The 26,854-nt window shown below is 30.5% G+C and overlaps 1 protein-coding gene across 1 annotated transcript; it reads left to right on the top strand.

Moving 5' to 3' along the window:
* The first annotated feature begins 1,418 nt into the window (after positions 1-1,418).
* On the top strand, positions 1,419-26,017 carry LOC143255229 (arginase-1-like). Its single transcript, XM_076510565.1, has 10 exons — positions 1,419-2,417; positions 4,944-5,016; positions 5,226-5,335; positions 6,804-6,978; positions 10,707-10,797; positions 11,264-11,320; positions 21,850-21,954; positions 23,491-23,567; positions 23,758-23,817; positions 25,621-26,017. The coding sequence occupies exons 1-10, from the start codon at positions 2,205-2,207 to the stop codon at positions 25,794-25,796; spliced, it is 1,137 nt and encodes a 378-aa protein (XP_076366680.1). The 5' UTR covers positions 1,419-2,204; the 3' UTR covers positions 25,797-26,017.
* The last annotated feature ends 837 nt before the right edge of the window (positions 26,018-26,854 follow it).

The raw sequence follows: 26,854 nt of genomic DNA, 5'->3' as shown, positions 1-26,854 counted from the left end.
ACCAAACAATTACCGCCCGATTAACCTTACCAGCTGTATAGAAAAAATTTTAGAAAGAATAATTTGTAACCGACTATCAATATACTTAGAAGCAAGTTCAAAATTACCAGAAATTCAAAACGGCTTTATGAAATATAGAAAAACTACAGACCACCTAATCAGATTAACTGAAACAATTACAGACATTTTTTACAAAAACGAATGCACTGTAGCTTGCTTTCTCGACATTGAGAAAACATTTGATACGGTCTGGCATAACGGATTACGTTACCGCTTAACGGAAGTGGATTTACCGCAGATAACTATTTGCTGGCTATCTAACTTTCTGGACAATAGAACGTGTAAAGTAGATGTGAAAGGGTCCTGCTCAGAGTCTTTTTCACCGGAGGCAGGAATCCCACAGGGAGGAGTAGTTAATCCTATCTTATTTATCATGTATGTGAGTAATATGCTACTGTCGGACCCAAACTTAGGTTTTGCATCACAATTTGCTAACGATGTAGCGGTCTGCAAAAGTGCTCCCACTCCTTCAACAGCAGCAACAAACCTCCAACCAGTCCCGAATAATTTAGAAAAATACTGTCAAAAATATAGAATAAAAATAAATATTCCGAAAACCAAGTAAAACTATTCACCAGACTAAATAAACTAAAAAATGATCCATCAAAGTTATGCATGAATGGATCACTTTTATAGACTGCTACCTCGGCTAAATTCTTAGTATTAACTTACGATACCACATTAACCTGGATACAGCATACTAACAACATCCTGACTAGAATCTGGAAAAGAGCAAATTATGCAAGAAGCCTATCGGGTAAAAATCGAGGCACATCACCTGATAATATAATAAAAATCTGCAAAACATACATTAGACCCATTATAGAATACACATGTCCAGCCTGGTTAAATATAATATAAAAACAACTACACAAACTACAAAAAATACAAAATTCAATCATGACCTCAGCTTATAAAGTACCCAACAGTACTTCATCTACATTTATGCACAAGTATGCAAACTTAGAGACAGTATCCGATAGAATCTTGCATAATGCACTAAATTATTTTAATAAAAATTGGCATAAAAATGATTTATTGTGTGATCTCGACAGATACTACGTACATTATGAGCATAGTCCTAAGTACCTCTCTCCAATAAATTTATATTTAAGAAATAGAAATCAAGCTGGTCACCATGCACAGGACGTTTAAAATTAGTATAATATTCATGGTTTATAAATATTTTTATATAAATAGATTTTAAAATAATAATAAAATGAATAAATAAAAATAAATAAAAAAATAAAATAAATAAAAAAAATAAAGGCAACTAAAAACAATATATGGACATTGACCTGAAAAGGGCCGGAGTATTGTGGGTTACTCTGGTCCTAAAGCACTATAACTACAACATAGTAGTTACTGAAATGAGAGTTAGGGATGGAGGAAGAGGTCTTTTGCACTTGACCCTCCTGGGTATCAATATTTTCCAACATATCCAAATACCCACAAAGAAGAAGCGTGCATAGAAATAATGCACCTTCACACCTTGTGAATTAGTTACTTTCGTACTGCTATTGTCGCAATCTGTTAAATCTATGAAAGTTTTATTTTTATGGAAAGGTCAAACGTTCAAAATGTCTTCTTTGGAGTTTTTAATTAAGAAAAATATATAAAATTCGTTGTATATAGATTATTAGTTTAGGTATATTGACTAAACGACTTAATACATTATTAATTTTACTGTATTAACAAGGTTGTTTTCCAGCGTTTACTCCACCAGTCAAAAATGGTTGTCTGACGTGAGTAATGATGTTTAATGTGGAATCTATAGTGAACGATGATTGAAATAAGAGAGCACGGTTATATACCATGGCTACATGAGGGCGAATACTTAAAATTGTTAGCTCTGGCTGCAACGTTAACTAGTATAGGAATAAATTGAACTTGTTACAATCATGTCCAGAAGTACATTCATACACTGTAGTGTAGTTCTGTGGAATTAGTTTTGCGTCATCGATGGGTTTCGTAGTTCAAGGTTCTTGCATAAGGCTCGTAATAGTAATAGCCCTACTTCTGCTATAGTTTTGTGTATTCGGCTGAAACTAACTTGTGAGAATCACCTTTGGAATATTTCATATTTAATAAAACACTAATCGTCTGCAGTGTTATGATACTATTAATTGTATTTTTATGTCACGATGTTGATGGCAACGCGAGCTATTAATATTTTGCGCTATCTTTGTAGAAAATGTTATCTTCATACTCAAAGATCGAATTTTTTACACGCGGGAAGTAAAGCGAACTTCACTAATTCTAACATTACAGAGTTAGAATGGAAAAATCCAGCGTTTTCTACCATAACAAGTTCCTTGAATATTGGGATCATCGGGGCTCCACTCTCTAAAGGTCAAGTAAGTAAATTCTTAAAACTGAAAGTAGGAAGTATTTACTAATGCAAGCATAAATATTTTACATTCTCTTAAGGAATTAAACTTCAATATTCAAGTCTAAGTTTTACGAAAAGAAGTGTAAAAAATGAATTACATGTGAAAATTTAAAACTGTAATTAAACTTTCGACATCTTTAACTTAAAATCGCCTTTTGCCTATGACTTTATCAATCTCACTTTAGCATGTAATAAATGTTATTAAGAAAACTAAATTTAAACTATTTATAAGTACTGTGCTAACATACTCAATATTTGAGAAAGACAGGTTAGGCTCTAGTTAAGATAATTTTAGTTTGCCATTGGAGTATATCTTTTAAAATCAGTTACAATCAGAACTGCCACTATTATAGTGCTAGTGCTACTACCTTACTAATAGGAGGCTGATTTCTTGCAAAGTTTAAATATTAACTTAAAGTTTAAGGTCTATTAAGAAAAAATTGCAAATGAATTGAGGAAAAAGATTGTGGCATAGTGATTGATAAATCTTCAACTTCCAAAATCATAGAAGCAGTGCCACACTGCTAGCAAATCTTATGGATTTTATGGTGTATTTATATACATTTTGTAACTTTTTTTGAGACCTGCATTTGTCAGGAAGACACAGGCAACATTGATTACTTGGCTTATACCAAAGTGTTACATATTCACATGTATAAAGCATAACAGTTCAGAGAACTTGTGCTGTAATTCGAGTCCCCCGGTGGGATAGCAGTAAATCTTTGGATTTACAATGCTAAAATCAGGGGTTTGATTCCCCTCAGTGGACACAGCAGATAACTCGATGTGGCTTTGCTATAAGAAAACACACATGCACTGTAATCTGAAGATTTTGTGCATGGCATTGCTTGCCACCAAGGAATTAATACCTACATCATTTGAATCAATTTCAAAGTTTCTCTTAAAATGCTTAGGGTCAGAAATATTGCTAGTATTCTCTATCTTATAAAAATGGGAGGAAAAGAGACGAGCTAAACTACAGTTAAGACAGTTTTATTTTTCTAGTAGGATGATTAGTTTACAGAATAAGTTACCATTAGCAGTTCTACTACTGCTAGTAGAAGGGTTTAAGATAGGGAATTAACAATTCCCTAGCAAAAAAAGAAAAAAGGGCGAGGGTTGATTTAACTATTATTTTCATTAAAATGTGTGTATGGATAGCCAAATAGAACTAAATTGACCTCAGTTGGCTAAATTTTATTTCACAAATCATTATATTTTATCAGGAGCTTAGGCCTGTTTGCTATCTAATTTGTGGATTTTATAAGGGGCATTCCTAGTTTTTACAAGGGTTCAACTACAGCAGTCCCTAGGAGGATACCCCTAAAGCTACAGTATTTCAAACTTTTTGAACAGTGAAAAGATGGAATAACAAGCACTTAGAATATGCTTTCTGGAACTCTATATTTTATTTTTAGAAAGAAAAATACACACTATTCATTTATAAAATCAAGGCTTGATAGGTAATTAATTTTTACTTTTATAGTTCACTTCATGAACGACATTTAATTTTAAACCTAAGTCATTGTTTAATGTATATTGAGTAATTTAAATTGTACTCTCTTAGATTTTATAAGTATTACATATCACTATTTACACAGAGTAACTGGAAAGGAGCACATCTTTCTTGTATTGTTTGTTTTTAAGCACAAAGCTACACAGTGAACTTTGTTCTGTGTCCACCACTGGTTTCAAAACCTGGTTTTTGGCATCATAGTTCTTCAGACTTATTTCTGAGCTGCTAGGGGGCATGATGGATATGTGGATTTGAGTTGTTTTTTTGTTATTGTTTTTTCTCAGTTTCCATTTATTATTGGATACAACAATAAAAATAATTGGAAAATATATTAATATATATATATTATATATATATATATATGAAAAATAATCATAGGACTGATGTGAGATACACAAAATAGCATTTGATCTCAAAAACTATATGTACAAGTATAACTAAGTACAAGACTAAAACTTTAAAAATCCCTATCCTGTTGTACAAAACATGCTCCATTTGCATAGTCATTTTATATTTTGAGTGAAAACTTGCCCAGTTGCACAGTAATACATAAATTTATTAACTTGTTTTTAAAACACTGAATAAATTCAATGTGACATTTAAAGGTTACTGCTACAAATATGTCTCTAAAAATAAATTGACTTTTGCATATTTTCACGGCAAAACAACTGTAAAAAGAATTTTTTTATTTTGGTAAACATTACTTCCTATTGTGCAAAGATACCTAAAAGTTGTAGCCAGTTATATAATCTTCAGAATTTGTAGAGGGAACAGAGAGTATACCTTAGCATGTTGAATAACATCTTGCATCTTGTTAGGATTTCCAACATTTATGTAACCATGGTTACAAAAGGTACAGTATCATTTATCTACTTTCAACCACTCCAATGTGATAATTGAGTCATAAATTTTTGTGGGTTACTTATCACTATTTTGTTTGTATCTGAATTGGGTAGTTTTTGTTTGTTTTTACAGCGCAAAAGTGGTGTTGAAAAAGGTCCTCTTGCTATAAGAGATGGAGGTTTATTAGAAAAAATGCAAGGTCTAGGTAAGAACAAAACTTGGTATCTTTGCTTCATCTACAAGGTAGTTTTTGTCAAGATAAGTTGAATCCTTGTGAAATTGACAAACCACATACATTTAGTAAATAGGTAAAGAGTAAGGAAACATTTTATAATTCAGTATAGTTTGTTTACAACTATTAACATATAAATCTTGGAGGTTCCATGTTGTGAATTTAAAATGCTTCTCAAATAGGACTAAATGTTAAAGATCTCGGAGATGTGGAAATTACTGAAGTTCCAGATGAAAGTGTACAACAAGGAAAGGCTATACATTCTCCTACAGTTGGCTTAGTGGCAAAGAAGGTATTAGTTAGCTTAATAAAATCTCAGAAATAAAATATTATCATTAACTTTTTAACTTCATGTGGCTGTTTGTCTAATATCGTCAACAACCAGTTTGAACATAAAACTGGAAACTGTAATCCACGTTACATTTACTAGGTTTGTTCTGAGTTGATGGCACAATCTGGTGACTGTTTTGTAATCCTCTATGAATTGGTATGGTGAATTTACTAAATGTATTTGAAAAAAAAGTTTTTTTTCATATATACTTATGAAATTATTTTTTTCTTTTCAGTTTTGAAAAATATATTGAAGAGAGATAAAAACAAAATATTTTTTTCTCTAGAAATTTGTATCTATCTCTTAACTTTTTAGTTTTACCCTATTGTTAAAGGTTTGTGTACTACTGATAGTTTTAGTACAACTGTTAAGAATATTCCTTTTTTTTACATATTTTATCGGTGATATCAAACAATTAAGTTGGTACATTATTTTACTAATAGTGTAAAATATTCATACAGTCATTGTCAGGAAAATATAATTTGATACAAAACTAAATGTGAAAAATAATAATTGTGTATTTCTTATACTTGGCATTTCTGTTTGGGAATTTTTGTATTATACCATTTGTAAGAGCAGCATATAGTTATCAAAACTTATTGTTTTACATTGCTGCTTTCCCCTTGTGTTATTTAAAAATAATGAACAAATGCTGAAGTATCTTGAATGTAGGTAAAAATTATTGGACTGTTTTCATATAGATAATTTTTATTACTAAGAACATTTTAATCCATTGAAAACTGTGGATCTATGTTTTTTGTATATTTTTATGTCTGGTGCATGTGGCCTGTATTGCCATCCACATTTTTGGGAATTGATGAGAAATAAATGTTTTTTGTTACTTAATTGGTTATGTCTAATGAATTAGTCTTATATTTGATCTTTTGTAGACTGACTAATTTTACTTTGCAAATTATATATAGTAACTTGTTGAAATAAGATGGTTGTATTTGGGGTTTCTTATAAGTCTGTATAGAATGTCATAAATATAATGAATTACCTGTTTTATTTTGTAAAATAACTTCATACTAACTGTTGAAAGTCCAAATATGTTTCTTTTTTTTTTTTTTTAAGTATAAAGAAAATTCTAGTGCAGAAAAAATATTTTACTATTTGTAAAGGTCATCATCGTGTGCATAAATATGCTTCATTCATGATATTGTCTTAGACTGGAAGTATAATTTTTCATTACAGATTTGGAATTCTACAATTTCACATCAGTTATTGACCAATATCATTATTTATATTTTAAGTAGGATATTCTATAGTCGTGGTAGAGCTAAAAGTTAAGAATTTTAGCTGTGACGTAAGTTAAAAATTCAAAACTTATAAAATGTGGATAAACTCTTTTAATACCAAATACCACTAATTACTGGATATAATTTATAGTAATGAGGTCTGGTGTTTTGTCAAGTCATGATTCTTTCAGGTGTCTGAAAAAGTCAGTAAAGCTCTTAGAGACAACTACATTTGTTTAACTTTGGGTGGTGACCACAGTTTAGGACTGGCTACTATTCATGGCCACAGTTGTGTATATCCTGATCTTAGCGTGTTATGGATTGATGCTCATGCAGATATCAATACTGTCCTCACTTCACCAACAGGTAGTGTCTGAAGTCTTATATTGCTAAGTCTTTTGGATGTTGACTGAGAAGTTTAATTAGTAGTAGATAAGTGTAATCTTCATAAGATTTGTCTTGTTATTGAAACGTCCATGAAGAATTACAATTACAGATATAAAATAAAGTTTGCTTCATATAACTTCATTACATACCATTTTTCAGATTGTAATTTTTACTTGTTAACTCGTACATTTATTTTAAATAACTCGGTGTTAACTTTTCACTTTAACATTAGATTTCTAAAAATTAACAAAATATAAGCTCTTTAGTTTTCATTAATATGTAGCTTCAAAACTTTATTGTAAATGTAATTGTTTAGATAAGTTTACATCTGTATTATTATTATGTTTCCTGTAAAGATACTGGTTTTAAAATATTCTAAATAACAGTATGTAAAAATGTTATAAAGCAACTTCACATTAATCCATCTGAGCATGATAAAGATTAAATAATTCTGCCTCAAGAGGAAATTACATTGTTGAATTAAAGAATATTATATAGAATAAACTAAGTCATTCACCTGCATCATCAAAATAACAATAAAGTACATTAGAGTTTAAACTTATTCAATAAAAAAACAGAAAACTGTAAATATTTAGTTGATTTTGACAATCCCTAAAAGAATTTACTGGTGGTTGTAAATTTCCTTAATTCTTCCTGAGTGTAATATGATGCTCATCCCCCCCACACACACAGGAGGGAAGCTCAAAACAGTTTTAAAGAAAATTGTGATAATTTGAACTCGTGACTTGAATCAAAGTGTTTTATTGTTTTTTTTTAATCCAGTCATTGTTTTTGAAACATTATTGTCATAATGTGATGTAATAACTTGTATCTCAGCATCGAGAAGGCAGTGGTCTAAATACATAATGAAATCTGTTTTCCAGTTCTTTTCAACTTTAAAGCCAAAATTGTTTCCAGTACAGTGGCGATTTACACAGAAATCAGAAAAAGTGATAAAAGCTTTGTCATATGTTCCTAGAAGAAAAGATATTTGTGATCAATTTCTGCTAAAATTACGACTCTGATTTTTCTTTCAAAATCATGCTTTAACTTTTCATACTTTCATTAGAAAAATTTTTTTCATGGGTCAAGGAGATGTAGGCTTAGTTTAAATAATTTTGCTCTTGACTATATAAAGTTGCATTTTCCTTGCAAGACCACTGTGTTATTGCCTTAAATAATTGTTTAAATAGACAAAGAAAGTTGTCAAAAGGAAATATATAAAAAAATAGAAATTCTCGTAAGACAGGTTTAAAACTTATAAAAAATGAAACCTTTTGACTGATAACTTGTTCAGCTTAGTTTTAATTTTAGCTGATTGAAAATGTGGAAAAACTGTGTATACTGGTTTTGTATCTGTGGTTTGAAAAACAAAAACAAAGTAAAAATGCTATGGTAACATTTTAAAATATACAAGAAATAAGAGCATTTTTCAATTGTTTTAAAAAAAACATGCCACAAGGAGATTTTTTATTGTAAAACTGAATTTGTACAAATATTGCATATAAAAGTATTTTATTTGCTGAATAACGTATAAAATTTTTCTGAAGTTTTGAACTATTTACTCTAGTACTTTTTATTTTACAGTGTAATAAACCATGCAATAGATGCTTCAGATCAGTCCTCAAGGGTCTGATAGTTAATGTGGTTAGGTAGAATTTCATGCCTTTATTATTTTAAAATGGAGTGCAATTAATAATTAATTTATATTATAGCTGTCCTCCTACATAAAAAGTAGTATGTATATGTTTTGAGCTTGAAATATTAATACATTATTTTTCTCTTAAAACTCCTATGCTGTATCTTTCTAATGAGTCCCCAAGTGGGACAGTGACAAGTCTTTAGAGTTACAAAGCTGAAATTCAGGGTTCAGTTCCCTTTGGTGGACACAGCAGATAGCCCAATGTGGCTTTGCTTTAAGAAAAATACACCTTTCTAATGAACTTGAATAGAGCACAAAACTGTTATTTGTACTCAGCATGTCTAATGAGTAATTTTGAGTTAAACATTAGGTAAAATAATATACAATCCTTTTGTAATCATTAATACTAAAATATAGGGTTAACCCTTTCACGACAGGTCAAAGATATGTCATCTCATATGTTAACTTGCATTCAAAATTTTATTGAACTACTATTTTATTGATTTACATATTTAAAAAAAACAAATGAATCTTAGGTACTAAGCTTAATAAATTATAGTGGAATTTTATGGCATCAGTATAGTTATTTATGATTTTTTTGGTTATTCAACTATATATATAAAATCTACAAAAAATATGTTGTTTGATATCCTTCATGTGCAAAATTTTAAAAGGCTTAGCAAGCTATGTCCAGCCACATTTGAGCACAAAGGTCATAGTGAGAAGAGATAATTGTTTGCTTTATTTCTTGATTTATTGTTCTATATTTTAAGAAAAATAAGTTTGATAATTTATTTATAAATAGTAATAGTCTATATACATGTATATAATGTATAATAATTGAAATTTGGCTGTATATTACAAAATACTAGTCCACTAAAACATAGCTAAGATAGGGAAGACTAAAGATCAGTTTTATATTACTGGATACATGACCTGAGTGAGCGTGCACCACGTCCATTGAAGTTATATAATGTTAGATAGGCAAAAATCTCTGTTATTTGTATAATCTCAAACCTAAATAGATTTCAAATGTTTGTTTTGAGTAAAACTCTATATTTTATGTTATTTTCTATACCCTATGTTGGGTCTGTCAAATGACATACCTTGTAACCATCATAAAATATTTAAGAAATAAATGTAAAATGTGTTGTCTTTTTTCATGCTAGAATAACTTATTTTATATTCTACTAAAATATTTTATATTCTAATCCACTAAAATATAACCAAGACAGGGACAACTAAAGAGGTCAGTTTTGTATTACTGGATACATGACCTGAGTACATGTCCACCATGTTAATGCAAGTTATGCAGTGTCAGCTAGGTGTTACTGGAAGGTCAATATAATAAATATATATATATGTTCATGTGTAGTGTTGTAAGACTTAAGCTATTTAAACTAAACATTTATATCTTGTGTTATAACATAGTCATTCTAGGATAGAGAAAACATAATTGTAATTTTTTTATGATGATTACAAGGTTGGCAGACCCCACATAGCTAGATTACAGAAAATAACAAAATAATGTTAAGTTTTACTGAAAACAAATGGCTGAAATGTTTTCAGGGGGGTTTAGTGATTATGGAAATAATATTTGAGATTTTTGGAATGAAGAATAGTATTTTTTTAATCATAACATGAAATCACTTTGCACTCAGATTAGTAACAAAATAGACTGTATTATCACAAACAAATCTTCGGTAAAAATACGTAATTAAAAAATCTGAATTTTTTTATACAAAACACGTGTAATCTTTACTAAAAGTGCCAAATTTTGTGAACATACACATGTTGTATCAAACATTATAGTGCAGATACTTAACATGTGCAAATGTGTAGACAAACTTGTGTATATTATACCAAGTCCATAGTGAAAGGGTTAATTGGATTCTTAACTCAATGTGTGGTTCAATAAAGGTACCTAGTCATAAATAATAGTTAGTCATGTTTTGATTATATTTGGATACTGCATTGCTCTTCTGTAGGGACATATTTCATTGCTATTAAGGTTCAAAAGTTATTGTTAAAATGGTTTGTGAAATGATTATGTATTTTTTTACAGGAAATCTTCATGGGATGCCTTGTTCATTTGTTTTGCATGGCTTAGAAGACCACAAAATACCTTTGTCTGGACTTGACTGGTTAAAACCATGGTGAGTAAACAACATTTTAAGATATTTGTAAAAACTTAGTTGGTTGTCTGATGAGTAAAAGTTATCAACTGGTATTGATGTGTGTGTGTGTGTATATATATACATACCCACAACAAACTAATTTTACATCTTAATTGTAAATGAATATTTATGTACTTCAGGTACTGACATATGTACATTTTCTTAGTTAAAAATAAAGTAGATAAAAACCCTAAAAGCTTTGGATTAAAAACATAATATGCAATTTGTAATATAGTCTCTTAAAATGGTGATCAGCATTAGATTTAGTTGTACCAGATGTGGTTGTTTTCCATACATTTTGAAATGTGTGTAAGAGTGGTGAAATGTATTTACATTAATGTGATAAGCATTAAGGCAGTAACTTTATTTTAAAATATTGGTGACTCTGAATGTATGAATTTATGTGTTATAATGATAATTAGTCCTGTTTCACCTTGTTATTTAGCCTACATCCTGAACATTTAGCATACATTGGTCTTCGGGATCTGGATCCCTTTGAGAGGTAAATTATTACTTTGTAGCTGTAAATATGTTGCTGATTTTCTTTACTTATAGATAAAACTAATGCATTTTTAAGGTTTATATGAATTGTTACATGATTCACATATGTGGCATGGTCTTGCACACTTTGTTTTTCCTGTTTGTATGGCAGATGTTTTGTCTATAAATGATAGGTATGAAAAATCAAATATAAACTTTACTCTGTATTTTATATGAATATAAGGACTGTATTTCTATGTACTTTAGTCTTACTTAGCTGTGTCTTATGCTGGTGAGCAGTATTATTGGAAATGTAATAACACAAGTTTGTTGTCTTGCATCAAAATCAAAATGTACAGAATGCTTTAAAGGTATGCATAGAGTTTTGGCAATTTTCTGATAAATATGATGTCATTCACAACATGTACTTTTAAAAATGTATAAAGTAATTACATAAAAAACTACAAGTTAATTCTAATGTTATAGTTTGGTCCCCATTAGGTTTTTATACACATTTTTCTAAATTATTTATGTTGCAAATTACTTGTAATTCTGTGACATTTCTGGATCTTAAAAATTGCACAAAAGTTGCACAAAAAATGGATAAAAATTGCATCAGTATTGAAGTTAATTCCACCAATTACTGCTGGAGTTTTGTATGAAATTACCTATAAAATCATTTATTTACAAGGACAAAAGATAATTTGGTGTGATGCACTGCATAGACCCCACAGGTAGTGAGTTCTGTATACAAGGAAAAAAATAATAATAATAAAAGCATAATTTAAGAGTTAGTTAATCATACAAATTGAGTAAAATATTTTAACTGAAATGGATTTCTAGAACACAGTAATTTGTTTCTAATAAGTGAAAACTGTCAACTTCAAGAATGCCAAATAAAAGTTGCTTCTCAAAAAGTAAAACATCCTGTAAAAAAACTAGATTCTTATAGAATTCAAATATTACTCTTGAAATTATATTCAATGATTTTGAAGTAATTCTGCTTTTAAACTGGAGAACTTTGTTGTTTTGCTGTGGATATTCATGCAAAGTTACAGAAGAGCTATTTGAGTTAGTCCCCCTCCCCTCATATGAAAATGAGATGCATACCATGGACCCACAATTCCTCAGTAAGATTTATAAACTAGTACATCCTATCCCAACCCAGATTGGAGTGTAGTAAAATATTAGGGATTGTATAGATGAGAAGTTTGTGAAATTGAGCTATATAATGTATTTATTTGATTGTATAATGCATCTGTTACTCAGGTAAGTCATACACATCATATACTTTAATTTTTTAATGAATTGTTATGATAAAACAAAACTATTTTTTTATTTTATTTCATTATTTTTGTTTTTAAATTTTGCATTTGTGCTATTGCCCTAAAACATAGTTTGTAGTGAGTATTTGCACTGTAATCTGAGTATAGTAGTAGTTGATGTGAGAGTTTTATGGTTTTAATGTTATATCATGGATGTAGATCTCACATCAAATGATTCTGACATTTATGAATAGATGTAGTAAAATATCATGAAATTAAATGTTGCTGCACAACTGGTGTTGAGGTTTTTCATCTTTTGTAGAATTTGGTATCAACCATTTTACTATTTTGTTTTACTGAGCTGTACAGAATTTTTTACTTTTAGCATTATTCAATTATTCAAGAACATTTTACACTAGGCCACTCATCTCTTAACAGAATATTTTGCTAGTGCCTCAGCACTACTGCCAAAATGTTTTTGCACATATACCAAGCCATTCTAAGGGCATGCATCTCAGCACACAATGTAAACTGCACTTATCCATGATGCAGTCACCATTAGACTAATACCCTTCAACCAAGTATGAGGGCATTCCATCTTCTTTACACAGTACTCTCCTTGAGCACTTTGTGTAATCCAAATGTTCTTTCTTTTGCTCAACATTTCATTATTTTGATGTTCTTTTTTTAGGCCTTTGTCAAACAGAGGATATTTTGCACTTTGCATAACTTGTATAATCAAACCACAAGATCTCTGAGATTTCAAGAGACTTGCATGGCTTCCTTGAAGAGTATATCACTGATTGTGATTATTTTTTTCTGTCAGTTATTTCTGCCTTCAGAATGAGCTTAGAACATGCACCCCAAAACTAGGATTTTTCTTTTACCCAATTTCCTTCTTCACCTGATTTTTGTATTAATGTACATTTTTTGTTTCTGGAATTCAATTCAACATTTAGTTGGCACATGCAACCCCTACTTATGCACTTCTTTTCTGTGGTAATGTATGGAAGGAATCCTTTCTCTTTTCCAGAGTTTCTATCTCTCAATGTACTCATTTTTATCTTTTAGTTGCTCAACTTCTTGGTAATTGTTCCTGTTTTACCCCTTCCTTCTGAGGTTGTGCATCATCACTCCTAACTGGGATAGGTTATACCAATCTGTTTTTTGTGCTGTCTTAGTTTCTTTTTCAGCACTTGCTCAGCCAGTTTAGTTTAACATTTGTTTCTGCTCACTCTGGTTCTCACTTAACCCTGTGATTACTGGCTATGGGCCTTGCCCATAGGTAATGTCACTCGCATCATATTTCATTCCAGAAAAAAACTACTAGTGGATGGAATTTGTAATTTGACAAGAACTTTCCTTAAAGTATGTAGTTTCAAAAATATAAAACATTTATTTAATGTGATCTTTGTTGATGTTTCAGCTTTCAGCAAAAGTTTTTGCCCTCATTTATTTATAAAACACATGTTGAATGAGGCAAAGTATAGAATAAATTTGAAAAAAATTATTAAACCTTTCAAATATGAATTTAAAAAATAAATTTAATAAACTAAAATACCAAAAAAAATGTAAATGCCATTTAATTGTTTATCAAAGTAATATGTGAATAAAAAATATTCAAGTCTTAGGAACAATGATTTCCAGCAATACACTTAGCAACTGTATTTCTTTGTGTGGATCCTTAGAAAATGTATGGAAAAATATTTTGAAATTTGCTATTTGTTTGTTATAAGTATGCCATTCAAATATACTCTATTGCTAAGTGACAGCCATTTCTAATTTTGTGTTGATGTGGTTCCTACTTATGGGGGAGAAATTTTAAAATACCACTCGTGGAACTAAATTATTGAAATTCAACCCAGTTAATGATAAACATGCAGTATGTATGTGTACTTTAACTGTTTGGGCAAAATATGTATGAAGCTACAATACAGTTGAAATAAAAGCTAAAATATTTTTAACCACAAGTGTATCATGTGACAAGAAAATGAAATAAAGGGATAAAACTTTAAATTACAGCATACTTGCTGATGATTGAATTAAAATACATTAGTAATAAAGTGTTTTAATGAAATTTTGAATGTAATTCTATAACATATTTGAGACATGCACAGAAAGGAATTTAAAGTGTTCCAGTAGTCATAGGGTTAACTAGAGCCAAGGTAACCTAACAAATTTCTTGTCCTCATAAGCTTCATTACCTAATATAAACTAATCCTATCATTCTCTTCCTTATATAATGTCTGTATTTCATCCATTATATCCTGAACAGACCAGCCAGCAAAGGGATGTGTGACAGTAGATTCTGAAGATAATCTTTGGCTAATCCTGTTCTTGCAATTTGCACACCTGTGGATTCACTTTGCACAATCTCTTTTGGTCATCTGGGTGATTTCTCAGAGCATTCTTTAAACCCTAATCTGTTTTCAACTTATTTCTTAGAATTTTCAGATGGCATCATTCAATTTGTATTTCCACTAGAGCTGGGTGATTAACTTCATTGATTTATATCAATTAATGTTAGATGAAATAACTGACTGGTGTTGCAATTGTTATTGTTTTTGTGTATTCCAGCTATCCAGTAATTAAAATATTGCCATTATGATTTTTAATTTTTTTCAGTTAATTAAAATTTGTTCAGCTTAACCTTTCCAAAGACTTGGTCAGTTTCAATGATCTTATAACCTTGAAACTATAAATACTATAACTCTGTGCTAACTTATTGTATCTTCATGAAATTTGACAAGCTAGAAGTAAACAAGGTAATTTACACAAATAACCAGATTGTTTTTCATAATATTTCTACAGCTATTTTGACTGTGAATTTTTGAAATATTTTTTGGTGAAAGTTGGTTTTCTTTTCTAGAATAAAAATATTTTTCAACTTCTTACAGTTTTTATATTTTATTAGCATGACCTCTAGTACCTTGTAAATTAGTACCAAAATTTTTTCCAATAACATTTTATATCTTATTTCTGGTTTTCTCTACCCTATTGCCATGCTTGATTCTCTGTTATGTAGAGAAATTGTGAAACTACAACAAAAAGAATAAGTTTAAAATGTGAAATTAAATAAGTAATACCATTTTTTTCCTTTTCAGTTTTTAATCAACAAGTTCCAAGGTAAATTTCTTTAGAATTTAAACTTTCAAAATAAATTGACTGAAAATAAATTGGCAAATTAGGGTAAGAGCCATTAAGACCATTTCATTGCAAACTCCAAGATGAGTCTTAATAGCATACTGTGAAGAACTTGATGAATGTGACATTGAGCAAAAGCAACCGAGGGATATCTTAGCTTGTTTACACTGCATTAATTGTAATATGGCATATCTGGTCATAAGTGTGCACTTTGAATGTGTGAAGATGTTTATGAAATGACTGTATTGTGTATTGTTTTTGTGCATACTATTTCTTATTTATACATAAATGAGTTTTTCCTGTAACTGAACTAATAAATACTTATATTAATGTATTAAAAATCAGTTTATGTTTTAAGTTGATTGCTGTATCATTTCTTAGTAATTCTGATTCAGTTGACCACTGTTGTTGGAGCAGCAATTAAAAATCTAATGGTGTATGATTACAACTGTCTGGAAGTAAATAATCATTATGTATAATCATAGTTCAGAAAAGAAAGTTTTTATATATTAACCATTTGAATTAATTAATTGAACAAAAACAAATTTTGTTAACTGTAACAAATGATATTCCTTAAGTATTCTAACATTCCCTTTTTGAAGGAAAGCAATAATGAGAGTTAATATCATCTGTAAAGCTGCATGGTTTATTGACACTGGACAATTTAAAAAAAAAGGAGCTACTGACAGTTGTGGGCCATATCAAACAAAACCATTATTGTTTAGCAATATGCAGTCTGTAAAAGTGCTGATGTAAAAATGATTCAGCCCTCCTCTTTACATTTTAGTGCTTTTGCACACTAGCAGACCACTTGTATGCTGCCGTGTGTACATGCTTGTAAGTTTTGTAGTTGGTGATCAAAATCCAATTTAACTGCTTCTGTATTTTAAAAACAGGTATTTTTGGTTTCTGGAGTCTGTTATACAGAGTGGAGAAAGTATCGTAATGTACAGGTTATTTTTACTAGAAATGGTATCAGGAGATTCAAAAAGGAAAGGTAAAAGAAGACTAATTAGAAAATAATAAACACTGTTTTATACTATATGATGGAAAAAAGGACTTCTGTCAGAGAAATCCAAAGCTGAAAAAGTTAAAATTTCTGTCAGTTTTTCTGACAGAAGTGGTGTAGAAAACCAACTAGCCATACAATCTTCAACTAGCTTTTCTTAAATATGTCTTGTGAAGAGATATGGATGCATCTGGTCTGGAACCTTCAGATGAGGATATACCTAAAGTCCCATAAATAGGTGTATAAAGACAAATTTAACTACCACTAAAGGAGAAGAAGCAAGGATAAAAGGATAAAGAGCAGAACTGCATCCTTTACAAGAACTGAAACTTTACAGGAAGTGCTTCTTGTCTGTAATGGAGCTGTGTGAAATTGGACCTCTTGCAAAGAGTAATTATGTGTGTCAACAAGCTGGCCAGACTTTTAGTGTTTTGGATTTCTTTGAACTTATGTTTTCATTACAAATATTTTGACTTATAATAAATGAAACTAATAAATATGCATATAATAAACTGACATATTGGAATTAACCAAAAAAAAAAAACGATCAAAAGGACTGATACTAGTGTTTAGAATATCTTTGTTTACTTTAATGCAACTATAGCTATGGGTCTTGAGTGTGATACTTCTATTTTGGACTACTGATGTACTCTCTCCTGCCCACTTGTGGCTTACTTTTTACTATAAAGTTTTGGTGTTGCTGGCTGTGAGGAGGATGCTAATAGTTTACAGCAAGGAGTTGGGTGGATATAAATGGGAGATGTATTTTAATTGTAATAAATGCATGGTAATGTTAATGCATGTGGGATATAATAATTTAAATTATGTGTATAACATTTATAATGTTATCTTGGTGTTATTGTTCATCAGTTTTGTAAACCATTCGAGCAATGTACATTTACTAGCAGCAAGGCAAATAGTATATTAGGTTGGATTTACAAAAAGTGGATGCAGGTCCAAGATGTTATTATGTTATTGATTAGAGAAATGTTTTTCTTGAACACCTTACCTTAGAAAGAACATTAAATTGCAGGAAAATAATCGGAGAAGGGGTACCCTAGGATGATACTGAGAATGGAAAGGTTGTTGTATGAGGACAGGTTAAGATCTCTGAACTTGGTTTCTCTGGAAAAAATAAGAGTTAGGGGGGAGGGGGGTTATTAAGATTGTTAAGGGAATAGATAGGGTTGAATCATTCTTTTTGTATTTAACAGTGAGAATAGTAAGACTAGGACAGGGTGAGAATCATCTTCAGGTAAAATAGCTTTATTTTTCTAATAGGGTGGTTGGCCTTTGGAACAGGTTGTATTAAAATGTGGTAGATTCAATTAATTTAAGGGAGTTTAAAAAAAAAAGCTCAATAAAAATTTGAATAATAAGGGTTGGCTTTGAGTTTTTTAGTGTTTTAGTTTAATTTAGTGGATGAGACTGCCTAGGTGGAGCTGAGGGCATGTTATGTTACAGTGCTAAAATCTGGTTTTTATAAGTCATAAAACCCACCAACTGCCTTTTTTTCTGTCTGTAATTCTTGGTTTAGTAATGTCCTATCTAGTGACTGGTTGTGGACTTTTATAACAATTTGCATTTTAGTAATAATTCCAGTGATCTTGAACTAGTTGTAACAATGATATGATTTTCAAAATGAAGCCTATTCTTCTTCTGAAATCCTATGTTACCATTCTATCAAGGAACTATTCAAAGAAGAACAAATGTTGGATATTAAATGTAGTATTGGTTTCCTGCAGTATCTAACAAAGAGACTTGTCAAGTTATGGGTCTTGGCAAAAACTTTGAATGGATACTTTCTCAAGTTTAAAGTATAGAGAGAGACTGTTTCCTGTATAAAGTGACTACTAAACAACTGCAGTGACAAGAATTGCAGTTTCTATCGAATGTGAATTTCTGATAACTGTAAAATTAACTGATACATAAGGCAGTTGCACCCTTTCTATTTTATATTCTTCAACTGTGACTACTGTGATAGAAGGGGAGTTGTACTGAAGTTGCAAAATTTGGTTAATTGTGTACTACAGCAAACTTATAGGTGTGGTAGGGTAGAGTGAACCTGAGTGATCAGCACTTGAGCTACTGTTCTTGTGGATGAAAGACAACAAAGTGCTGCAAAAAACTGTTTTTGACTTGTGGATTGTTAATTGTGAATGCCTGAATACAGTAGAAAAATCAGACCAACCAACTGACACTATCCCAGAACCTGATCAATGGTCATAGCAGACCAGGTTCTTCTGATATACCACTTTCAAAAACTGTACAAAAGTCTTCACCTGCATGATTCACTCTTAGCAAGTATTGTCAAACATTTGTTAAAAAAAAAGCAAAATCAAAATATGCAGACTGTAACTGTCAGAAAAGATACAAATGCAATGTCAGCTATGTAACTAGTAGCTTTGTATGAGCATTTTGGAGAGTATCACATTTACATAGTACATAGGCTTGGCACATCCAGGTGGTTTGGATGTTCGACTCTATCTGAAGATCACGGGTTCAAATCTTCCATCACACCAAACATGCTTGTCCTTTCAGCCAAGGGGGGCATTATAGTGTTACAATCAATCCCACTATTCATTGGTAAAAGAGTAACCCAAGAGTTGGTGGTGGGTGATGATGACTAGCTGCCTTCCTCCCTGCTAAATTAGGGATAGCTGGTGCAGATAGTTTTCATGTAGCTTTATGCAAAATAAAACAAACAACAACAAACATATGTACTACATATACAAAATTTTATTTTTTATGTTCAATTTACACATGCCAACTAATTTTATAAAAATTTTTCCTTAATTTTTCATATGTATTAAGTAAAAATTCCTGCCCATTTTCTTTTTAACTTTCCATTTTTTCCTTTCTCCCACGAACTAAAATATCATTAACATATCATAATCTTACTACTTTTATCTTTTATATTTAAATATACAGAAATATATTCTGAAACGTATTCACACCATTTTAACTATATAATTTTTGTGATTTCTTTTTAGATTTTTTATAACATTTTATTATATGTAAATATTATATCAATGTGTTGTTTTTAATAAAATGTTGTGCTTGTTTAAATCTTCATTCATTGATAAATGTTTCTATGGTTCACAGGCTTGGTTTTTTTAATTTTTCCAGTTATTTCATCTTTCTTATATTTCTTTTTCCAATGTATACAATTTGTACATCATTTTATATGACATAGCATCTGCATAATTTTTCATTGATTTATAAAGTTTTGTATGTGCAGTAGTGATTTTCTTTTTCATATATAAAGATTGTATCATAGTCATAATTATGACGTGTGCTTGTGTGTTATCTTACTATTTGCTCATAAATGCCCAAATTTTATTTTTGTCACTAAATAAAATATTTACATTAGAAAAAGAGTACTTGTAATACTCATAGTGTTGTGAATTTGATTTACACTCCTGTGTAAGTTGGAAACTGTAGTTATCCATGCCTTATTGAGTTTCAAATTTGGATATACCAAAAATATTTCATGCATATCATGTCACATACACAAAATGTATTGGTCATAAAAATAAAATGTTCAAAAATTACTATAGTTTATTTGTCCCTTTACCTAGGATTTAGAGAGGTTAAACAAAACTTCTTAATGTTCATAGCAGCAAAGTGTTATTGTATGAGGATGTGCTATTTGTTTTGTCACTCCTTTAATTGAAAAGTACAAATTCTAAAATTGTTGTTTTTCACAACTCTCTATGATTCTCTTACGTGAATGATTAAAACTTTAATTAATTGAATGTGCAAGGGACAGACTTTCTATTGAACAAGGAATGTTGATTATAATTCCTGTTTTTCTATGTGTATCTAGTAAAATGTGCAAGTCTATTTAACACACTCAAAGTATTTGTACTCAAGATATGTGTGTGAATTGACAACTTCTATCTGACTCATTCTGATAAAGTGATGTTTGTGTCAATATGATGAATTACCCTGTGGTGAAGTGTAATCTCACAGGTATGAGACTAAGTGGAAGATGATCAGCTAGATTAGTCTTGAGTTCTCTTTGGAATGTAAGTTTGGACTGATTCATATCTGAAACTGCATATTTTAGTGTTTCATAAACTTGTTTCTTATATATTATACGGTTTCTATGGCTTGAAATATTGCCCTAGCCTCATTTAACTTGTATGGTCTGTAACCCTCTGGGGTATGTTGGGTAGTTGAAGAGCAGGAATTTCTTTTGACAGAATTATTGTGAACAAATATGTTTATTGAGTGAAGAATATTTCCTGCTAGATATGTAGATTCAGTCTCTTGTTGAGTGGTGTTTCACTGTACCCTCCTCCATAGTAGGAGATCCACTCCAAAATATTTCATTTTTGTTGCTGTATTCTTGGAAAAAGAGATTGAATTTTTAATTTCTTTATTACCTAGATCGATCTACCATTTTTTTCATTGTAGGATTCTACAGTCTGAAGTTAATCCAGGTCCATCCATCATCTTTACAATGTGGAATTTATAGTTTGAAGTTTAAATTTTTCTTGCATTTTTCACAGAACCATCCACCCTGTCCTTCATTTATAGTATGACTATTTGTCTTACTAAAAATGAGCTTTTTGTTTATACACAGTGCTCAAAGGAAGTATTGTGTAAGAAAAATGTCTCACCCTCCTGTTGATGGAAAGTTATAGTCTAATGCTGATTGTGTCCTAAACTAACCCATTTTATGTTACTACATGTAGGATAGAGAGTTCTTCCAATGACTTGACACATGTGGAAGAACTTTCTGAGAGTAGCATTCAAGTGCTAACTCTTTGTTAAATGTACAGGTAATTATCTATCTGCAACATATTTCCAGCTAAAGAAACTGTTAACCTTTATTAAAGAATTATGTTGTTCATGATTCAGTTTCTTGTTTTGTTTTTAAGTGGGGAAATCCTCTAAACTTCATATATTTTTTTTGACATCTGAAGTTGGAGAATTCTTGATTTACAAGAAGTTTTTGTTTTCTTGATGGCCTTCTCAATTTTTTATCAATGTATATGAGTTGTCTAGTTGGCTTATCTAATGTAGTTATGTTTTTGCAACTAAGTTATTAAAGCATGAAATATATCTCCAATACAAATATTCTGAATGTTCTCAATTTAAGTAATTTCATCTTGTATTTTTAAGACTCCTTGTGAACAAGTTAGGTATTCCATATTTCTCGATGAGTGATATAGACAGACTTGGGATAAACGAAGTTGTGAGGAAAGCACTAGAAGCTATTAATCCAAGGTAAAAACTACAATAATTTATATCAACTAAAAGTTTAAAGAGTCGGACACAACTTTAAAGTATTCAGGTGTGTTAGTTTGATGCACATATTGTATAGTTTATTACATTTTTTAAAAATGAAAAAGTTTTGAACTTGACATGAATTTTGCTAGGTTATGTAGCTTTCACAAATAAAATATTTTATGAGATATTTTTATTAACTTGCAGCTCTGAAAATTCACTATTTTACTGCCATATGTTTTAAGAAATAATATAAAATGTTTACCTTTGTAGATTTAGTTACTCATTTGTCTTTGATGTTCTTATGAAATGTTCTTACAGTTTTTTTTTTAAATATAAAACTGAGTTTTTGCTGCAATTATTGTCACTTTTGTACATTAAGAATACAAGTAAGTCAGTTTTTAATATTAGTAATCAGCACTGCAGTGTCAAGTTTATACACAATTAAAAAAAAAAAAACTTTTAGAACAGGTTGGTAAAGACAATGAAATTTAAAAAGTTGTACGACAAATGTCTTAAGTGCAATAATAAAAAGCAGATGTATATATTGTCTCCAGAGGAATGGTCTTTAATGATGGTATGTTTTGTCTAAGTGTTTGAACAACTATACTGTTGGTGTAAAAGCATTTCAGTAAGCTGCTAACAACATACTGAAATACTTGGATCCAATACATAACAGCTTTCTCTCATTTCTTGGCTTCTGTTGGGCCATAGCTTGTCCAGGATATAGCAGTTTAGGAACAGTTTGAAGTACTTTGAACTTTGTGACTCACTTCAGAGCAGTGCCTTTTGTAAGATTATACAAGACCACACATGTGTATATAACATAATAGGCTGAATGACCAGTAATTTGTATTTCAGATCACATGACTGATTATCAGATGCCTAATTTTTAAAAAAAATTAACTATAAAGAGTGAGTGACACATTTTATGATGGTAATTTGTTCTTTCTGATAGTTATAATATTACAAATTCCACTGGTCCTTTAGTTGCTTTAAGTAATGTACTTAACTTGTGTGCTGTTCTCAGTTGTCTACCAGAAGGAAGTAGTAAAAATATGTGAAATTAATGGTAATGTGCTTGTGTAAATATCCATAATGAGATACTTTTTAAAAATTTAATTTTTTATCACTAAGAAATGTCTTTTTGGTTTTTGTGTTTCAGACTGAAAGTCTGCATAATTTAATTGTTTGTTTTTTTAGATACATTACACCAGCACAAAGTGAATCAATTTGTGCTGTTATTTTATTCCTCTTTATTTTTAAATACAAAGGTGAATTATTCCATTTGCATATATAAAAGAAAAATATTATATATATATATACTTTTAACATACATAAAATTAACAAGTGTTTTTTATTGTTTTAACAATATCTGGTTGTAAGATATTAAGATGGATACTTTCTTTTAAGATAAAGTTGACCTGATGCACATAATAAAGTGAAAATTTTAAGAACAGTTCAGTTAAGTACAATTAGCAACCTGTTGTAATATTTGTTAATAGACTTTATTTATTAATCTGTTTTTTCTTTTAGAAAAGATCGTTCATTACATGTAAGCTTTGACATTGATGCTCTGGATAAACTCCTTGTCCCTAGTACAGGAACACCTGGTATGTTTCTAATCCTTTCATTTTTTAACCATTTTCTGTATAAGCTATGCTTGGATTAATTAGAATCAGTTTTTACAAATAATGGTAGTTTTATAGATAATTTTAATCTTATACCTTTTCAAAAAATATTGTTTTTCTGTCTTTTATGATAATTTATGTATATGTAATTACATACTTTTGTCTTTTATAGTTATAGGAGGACTAACTGTAAGAGAAGCTTTGTGTATTGCTGAAGAAGTTGCTAAAACAGGTATTTTTTTATTTATTTTTTACTTTTTTATCAGCAAACAAGATGTATGTTACTCCCTATGGTAATTGAGGCCAACAGATAGACATCTGACAAATAGACATTTTCAAACCTCTAAGTATAATACCAAAAATATATTTGAAAATTTCTGAAATTGTTTCATTCAAATCTTGTTGGTTAACTTATGTTTGAAAATTAATGAAACATGCATGAAACTTTTATTCAGTTCTTGTTAAATTTAGTTACAGTATACAAATAAAAATAGACAATATTTTAATTTTGTAAAGAATTTCCATTGAAGATATTCGTTTTTGTTTTTAACTCTTAATTTTGATATTTGTGAATAAATTTGACTAATGTATGTTACAGTTGTCATGTATTGCTGTATATTTTATTAATAGTTAACCATGATGAAAGAATACGAGGTCTGTTCAAAAAATACGCTGACTGATGTCATAAAACAAAATGTACTTTATTTAGAAGTTACAAGTCTGGGACCCCTTCAAAGTACTCTCCTCCCCAATGCACACACTTATCCCAACGGTGTTTCCACTTGTTGAAACAGTCCTGGTACACTTCTTTTGTAATGTCCTCCAGCTCCTTCGTCGCATTTGCCTTAATCTTGGGAATCGTCTCAAATCTTCTTCCTTTCAAGGGTCTTTTGAGTTTGGGGAACAAGAAAAAATTGCAAGGAGCAAGGTCAGGTGAGTAGGAGGGGTGGGGAAGAACAGTGATCGAGTGTTTGGCCAAAAACTCACGAGTTCTGAGGGCTGAATTTCGCAGCAATGCAGTGCATCTTCAGTTTTTCGGTCAAAATCTCGTAACAAGATCCAACTGATATCCCATACTCTTCAGCAAGTTCCCTGACAGTCAGACATCGATTTGCCCGCACCAGGGTGTTGATTTTGTCGACGTGTGGGTCGTCAGTTGATGTGGAAGGACGTCCAGGATGCTCATCATCTTCAATGGACTGTCGACCATCCTTAAAACGTTCATGCCACTTGAAACATGCCATACGCTTCATAGCAACATCACCGTAAGCCGTGTTAAGCATAAAAAAAGTTTCAGTCGCAGATTTTCCAAGTTTAACACAAAATTTCACAGCAAGTCGTTGCTCCTTCAGGTCATTCATTCTGAAATCCGCCAAACGAAAAAATCACACTTCACTTAAAACTGCATAGCTAATACACAAATGAAGATATCTGCAATCAGGAAATGGCGTCGTAATCAGCTATTCTGTGCGAACCTAGCAACACCAAGCAGATTCCCCTGGAACCAACTGGAGCTGCACAATTCAAACAGTCCATGTATTTTTTGAACAGTCCTCGTAAATACAAAAAATTACCATTTAAATCAAGGTAATTTCAAAAAGCACAGGAGCTTAGAGTGCTTTCGAGTAGTTAGTTATTGTTTTTAGGAAGTAAAAGATAATAGTCAACTCTTTCAAAGTACTTGAGTTTCTGGATCATTTGAAGTCTTATAGGTAATATATCCAAATGGTTGGAATACACAGTTGAGTAACACATTGCAATTAAAATATAAAGGCACATTACCTAAAATATTATAACTTGAAATTTATTAAATCTATGAAGTATTGAGGGGTTACTTGATTTAATCCAAATTTGAAATGTATAGTTTAGTCTGTTGAAATGTGATTTACATAGGTATTAAATCAAAGTTTTGAGTTGTATAGGTAATGAATGTAAGGTTATGTTTTAGTACTGCTAAACTTTAAAGGCAAAAGTCAAGAATGTGTGTTTATATTAATGTATTCATGTGAATATATTTGCTGTTTTTTTATCTTAGGACTTCTTAAAGGGCTTGATCTTGTGGAAGTGAATCCATTACTAGGAACCAAAGATGAAGTAGAACAAACTGTAGCAATAGCTATTCAAGTTATCTTGGCCTTTTTTGGTCAGGAAAGGCTGGGATCAATGACTCGTCATACGTTATCAAAGCTGGACCTACCTGTTGTAAAATAGCTTCATCAGATATATATATTACACTGATATCTTGTGACAAGATTTTAATTGTAACTTCTTTCTGAAACATATTACTTAGTATATATTTCTTTACATTTATGTAGTATTAAATAGTGCTTATGTATGCTACTCAAAACAATAAGACTGTTTGGAATATCCTAATTTTCTGTAATTTTATTAGGAAGAAAAATAAGAGATATAAGTATGAGCACATGATAAAATTTTGTTTTTATGTGAGATTCTGCCAAGATGGCATTTTGTTTTTACATTAAACATAAGATTATAATGAACAGTTGTAAATTATTGCATTATTAACATCTTGCAGCTTCATTATGAATTATAATTATAGTTGAAAATGAAAACAGAACTAAAGGAAACTATGCCAGACCTTCTGATATTTAGTCTGAGGCCAAATAAATAACAAAATGTTGGGCTTATGATGATCTGCCTTTCCCAAATTTTGAAATTGACACTAATCTTTTAAATGTTAAAAACTTAAAATCTGATTTACCCCATTTTAAACCTTTTCTAACATGAGTTTCTAAATGGTCATGGATAGAAAGAACCTAAATGGAAGAAGACATTATAGTGGTATCAGAAACATATTAAAAATCTTGTCCAGTGATCAAGTACAATCCATTTAACTTAATTTTTACTTGGATACAGATCTTAGATACATAGTCTTCTACATATGAACCTAGTATCCATTTATTTTTACATCCAAGTAACATTGCTCTCATTCTGACCCAATTTTATCTCTACTGGAACTTTCCAGAAGTCATCACTATTGACAGCTAAAAGTGTACACTCATAACTCCAAATTTTCTTTGTACAGCATTGCCAAAATTTCTAATACTAAAGTTATGATCAGGGGAAAACCACTGTTTTGAAATAACCTAAATTGTTCCCCTCAGCTAATTTTTCATGAAAATTGGATACTGTGTAATCACCCATGATATGAAATACAAATGATTGTTTATTTAGTCTGTGTTTGGAAATGAATATTTCATAGATGGGATTTTGCATCTTCACATTCATGACGTCTCACTGCCATGTGG

The sequence above is a fragment of the Tachypleus tridentatus genome, chromosome 1 (genome assembly GCF_004210375.1).
Source record: "Tachypleus tridentatus isolate NWPU-2018 chromosome 1, ASM421037v1, whole genome shotgun sequence".
Taxonomy (NCBI): domain Eukaryota; kingdom Metazoa; phylum Arthropoda; class Merostomata; order Xiphosura; family Limulidae; genus Tachypleus; species Tachypleus tridentatus.
Note: the sequence above shows the minus strand (reverse complement) of the source record. Positions and strands in the feature narration are given on the sequence as shown.